At 33.5% G+C, this 4,981-nt stretch overlaps 1 protein-coding gene across 1 annotated transcript; it reads right to left on the reverse strand.

Moving 5' to 3' along the window:
• Positions 1-1,414: 1,414 nt before the first annotated feature.
• Positions 1,415-3,582, reverse strand: LOC125489538. The gene is made up of 2 exons (XM_048625564.1): positions 3,121-3,582; positions 1,415-2,245 (listed from the first exon to the last, which is right to left on the reverse strand). Exons 1-2 carry the CDS (start codon positions 3,523-3,525, stop codon positions 1,415-1,417), a joined length of 1,236 nt encoding a protein of 411 aa, XP_048481521.1. The 5' UTR covers positions 3,526-3,582.
• Positions 3,583-4,981: the final 1,399 nt, after the last annotated feature.

Consider the following 4,981-nt stretch of genomic DNA (forward strand, 5'->3'; position numbering starts at 1 on the left):
GACGTGTATGAACATTTCCTGATTTTGTTTTGTGCAGTTACAATTTGTTCGACAGATCAATACAAACGATTCTATGACGCAGCAACTAAACTTCTGAAACACTTTGTTGATCAATATTGCATAATATATGGTGAACAGTATCTTACAAGTAACGTTCATAACTTGATCCATTTAACAGAAGATGTAAACAATTTGGGGAATCTAACAAAATTCAGCGCCTACCATTTCGAGTCAAAATTGTATGAAATCAAAAATATGTTGCGTAGCGGTAATAAACCTCTAGCTCAAATAGCAAACAGGCTAAAAGAGATTCAAAAAGCTCAGTATGATTTGCAAAAAGATGTGAAAAGTGATACCAATCCGCAGTTGAAATACGTCACCAGCAATTCCTATCTTGGTCATGTGGTTAAAGATAATTTAACGCCTATTTACAAAATGCTAATATTAGAGGATGTTTGTTTTGGTGGAAAAGAAGAAAATTGTTGAATACTTACAAAAAATAATCGTGTTGTTCGAGTTAATGCCTTTTGTAAACTTGAGGAAAAAATTATATTCAGTGGAAAAGAGATGAAACATTGCTCGGACTTTTTTAGAACACCAATTGATTCATCTAAACTAAACATTTACAGTATCAACATATCTACTGTGAATTCAAATGATTTAATGTCTTCCGAAACTACCTTTGAATTGTTAGACATAAAATGCAAAATGGTCAAGGTTTCATGCAATTATGATATTGTGTTTATTCCACTACTACCTACTTTAAACCCAGAATAATAAAGTCATTATAAAGTATATTTATAATATTTTTATTCATAATTATTATAAAACTTAACAATCAGTTTATTTTAACAAATTAAATGTTTTTCTTTGTCTTAACGAAACATATAATTAAAATTAATCTTAAGTAATCTACTGCACATTAAACTTATGTAATGTCGAGAAACACATATTTTTATGCGAGAAAGTATTAATTAAGATATACTTAGGTATCTATTTAGTTTTAAAGTACTCACGCTCAGTTGCACGAAAGTTGAACTATCGGTCCATTAGTTTAAAGTCCATATAAATCTCAGAATAATACTTTCTCGCATATAAAAAATCGTAATTCTCGACTTTACATTATTTTAATGTGCAGATTAATTTTAAACTCAGCTTTAGTGATGTAAATAATTGCAATCTTATACAAAATAATGTTTCAGTGGGTAATTTTATCAATAATTTTAGGTAGGTACCAACCTAAAGTTAGGTATTAGGTAGCTCTATCACAAAAGTTAAACAAAATAAAAAACAGTTTTTGGATAGTCTTAAAAATAAGCTTTCACAAACAAAACAAAAATAACCGTCCCGGTTGAGATAAAAAGTGACTAACTAACATTAACATATACATAGTTTCGAGATATCAGAATACTAATTAAGCCCGGGCCGCGGCGTCCCCTGATGTTGATGCCAATGCTGCGGCTTCGACTACTTCGTCCGCACTATTCGGCTCATCAACATTGACTAAAGGCTGTTCAACCTCTACATCTGCAGCGCGCTCTGTGTGTGATTCTGCAGCATCACTGAGTGATTTAGAAGAATTATTATTAGTTCTCTTTTTACGAGACGTTGGCGTACTAGCAGACACAGGCTTTATGGTCGCCTGAAAACGTTGCCTAGAATTTTTTATTATTGCCCTCATAAAATTGTCAGTCTCTAATTGACTTATAGTTGAGTCAGCATTGTGGATTATCGAAAAAATCATCTGACGAGTATGCGCAAAGAATTTAAACGCAATTTTTTCATTTTGGTCTCTTGAGTTGCCACTCCAAGAAACCAAAGTTAATAGCTCTCGCGAAAAGAAATAATCAACTATTTTATAGCAAATATTCGTCCCTTTTGCTCCTAAGCCGGGAGAGCATAAGCTTGACATCATTTTAAAATATTTTGTACGAAATTCTACATCTTTTAAATTTTCTTCCAACTTATATAGCTCTTCCACTGTTTTTAAAGGCGGAAAATGTTCTTCTACAGCTGAGCCCTCGCAGTTCTTTCTTGCAGTAGTAGCAACGCTACATTCTGCCATTTTGTTCGATAATTCCATAAACTGTACTTCATGTTTTGCCAGTTGTTGTAATATTTTTTTTTGAGTATTTTGCAATTCTTCTAGGACTTCCAGTATCTTTAATTGATTTTTGATAACTTCATCGTTGTCTGCTTTCAGCAAAAATGAAGCGTTTACATCAGTCAGGGAAATGCGGTCCGCCTGAAAAATATAAGTAACGTTAGCATGTCACACAGTTAGGGAATGCAATCTCGTACGAGATTTCCACCTAGCGAGATCTCGCGAGACTCAAAACCCAGTCTCGCGAGATTGGGAGAATGTCAATAAAAACATATATGCAAATGCTTATTAAGAACTAGTAATTGAAATGATATGTTATTAAATAGAAACTTCGTTGTTAGTTATTAAAATAATGTAAGGTTTGTTTTAAAAATCAACAGAGTACTTATTATTTTGTCTCTAATTCTAGTAATAACATTTGTTTATGTCTATACCTAATTATTATAAGTTCCTACTGTAGCTAATCAGTTCAAATTCATACAATATTGGTAACAAAATAATGATCTATATTATTATTCTTTTGAAAATTATTGCTTTAGTTTCAATAATAAAGAGTAATAGGAACATTAATTTTGATAAATAAAAACAAAAATTTAACTTCACAAGTTTTAAATAAATGTTGTGAAATCGTATTAATCAAATAAAATAAGTTTAAAGTAGAAGTCAGATGAAGTTTTCAAGATACGGAAAGGCAAGTTAGTTTGTCGGAAAATGGCTTCTCAAAAAACACGTCTTTAGCATGAAAAACACGCCGTCACGGTGCATTTCTCAATCTCGTTATCTCGCGAGATCTCGTTCAAAATTTGACGAGATTCAATCTCGTAAAATATGGCCGAGATCTCGCGAGATCGAGATCTCGGCGAGACGAGATTGCATTCCCTAGTCACACTTATACCTATTAGCACTAATAATTATTTAATGCGTTTTTTTATATTCATCAAGAAATGCAATATACCCCTTACGGTATAAAACCTCCCTACCATATAAAAAATATTGTAAAATTCATAAAATCTTACCATCGCATTGTCACTTATGGTCACAGTAATTGGTGACACTACAGCTGTTGAATCCCCTTCAACTTCCATTAAATGGTTTAAATCTAAAACAGCATGATTTTCTTGTGGGCGTTGAATGGCTCTAGTGGGAACTTCCTCATCTGTGTCCGTTACATTTTCCATCGATTTCACAGCAAGACCAGCCGTCTTATAGGTGCTGCATGTTCTTTTTAGGATACATGCATAGGTGGACCAATTCTTTCCAGGAACCGAGGTTTCATCTAGCATGCTGCTTGCTTCAGATCTTTTAGGCCAAGACAGGGTCCCCTCTTTCTCCCAGTTGCTTGGCACAACTGAAAGGCAAATTTTTCCACCCTCTATCGTTTGGACGACTTTGTAAGGCATACTGAAAACAAAACATAACATTACATTATTGAAAGTAAGTAATAAGTATAAAGCTTAATGATTATGTCGCCAGACACCTATCCTACCCTGACCTGCCCTACCCTACCCTACTCTACACTACACTACTCTACTTTACCCTACCCTACCCTATACCGATAGTAGGTATCTTAAAGTCATCATAATTACATAATTATAATTATATAAAATGAGTGTAAATAGCCATACATTACAGGTATACATATAGGTACTTAATTGCAAACCTATTCCTATCTTAAGAAGAGTTGCTATTTTGATGGAAAAGCTTTTGGGTGTAGGTACTAGTACTTATAAACTCACATAAATATTTAACAATATTTTCTCTACACTCGCTCGCTCACACACAATGACAAGCACCAAATGACGACGCGACGTCATTAAAATTGGAAGTAAACATAAATGTGTATAATATACGTACATAGGTACATAAATAGTAATACATACATACCTACAATATACCTAAGTAATCGAATCGTAACAGCACGCCTGTCGAGCGATTTTGGTTTAGTTTGTGTGCTTGATTTGGTGCTTGTCTGGTGTAAAGTGCACATTACAAGTATAAAATACTAACATAACTATATTTTACCTACAGTCTGTTCACAGTTATATTATAAAATACCTCGGCTACTGTCAAACAAATTTGGCACTGCAACGTCTGCAACCAACTTCTATTTCAAAACCGAAACCTACAACTTACATAGAGCCAGAGGTACCTATATTCTTACTACGGACGGACTGTGCCTACTTAGCTTTACCCGTAATTCTTATACCTGTAATGTTCACTATCACCTGATAATTAGGTCGATGTATATCAGCAATCGCACACGTCTTTAATCCGCCGCGGCCAGTTGGCTACTGGCTAGTGGATACCTGAAAGTATATTACTTAGAAATCGCTGATACGGGGGCTCTGGATAATGCATCAGGTACAACATTGTCTTTTCCACGGCGGTGTTTAATCTCAAAGTTAAATGACGACAGTCTTATAGTAGTTTGCAATAGAATCCAACAATCATGTAAACAAACCAAATTGTCACGATTACTCCGTAATCACATACATTTTCGGTCAATTTATGAACATAGTCTGATTTCAACGAACGCACCATTGTTTTCACATTATCTTCAACACGATTTAACTTGTATTTATAAGTTAAATTTGTTAAAACATTTGCAACGTAAAAATTTCGAAGTATTTGTCATGCTGTCATCTTAGTTTTTTAGTCATCGAACTCTATAAGTCATTGAAAATTTAGTGTTGTTCGTAATCTGAAGTTATCTTTTATTTTTAATTTAATAAATTATTTTAATTTAATATTATTAGAACAATAAAAAAATATATTCAAGAGCTTAATATAATTAACCAAAACGAAAAAAGGAAGAGGAAGAAATGAAAAAGATCGACGGCATTTTAGACACGGCAAGCGATGACATAGTGGTTCCAT

The sequence above is a fragment of the Plutella xylostella genome, chromosome 14 (genome assembly GCF_932276165.1).
Source record: "Plutella xylostella chromosome 14, ilPluXylo3.1, whole genome shotgun sequence".
Classification (NCBI taxonomy): domain Eukaryota; kingdom Metazoa; phylum Arthropoda; class Insecta; order Lepidoptera; family Plutellidae; genus Plutella; species Plutella xylostella.

Excerpts from the sequence above, each read along its gene's own strand:
- LOC125489538 (XM_048625564.1), bottom strand. The coding sequence starts at position 3,525 with ATGTTATGTTTTGTTTTCAGTATGCCTTACAAAGTCGTCCAAACGATA. Across the intron at positions 2,246-3,120 it reads CCATAAGTGACAATGCGATG|GCGGACCGCATTTCCCTGAC; the intron begins GTAAGATTTTAT and ends TATATTTTTCAG.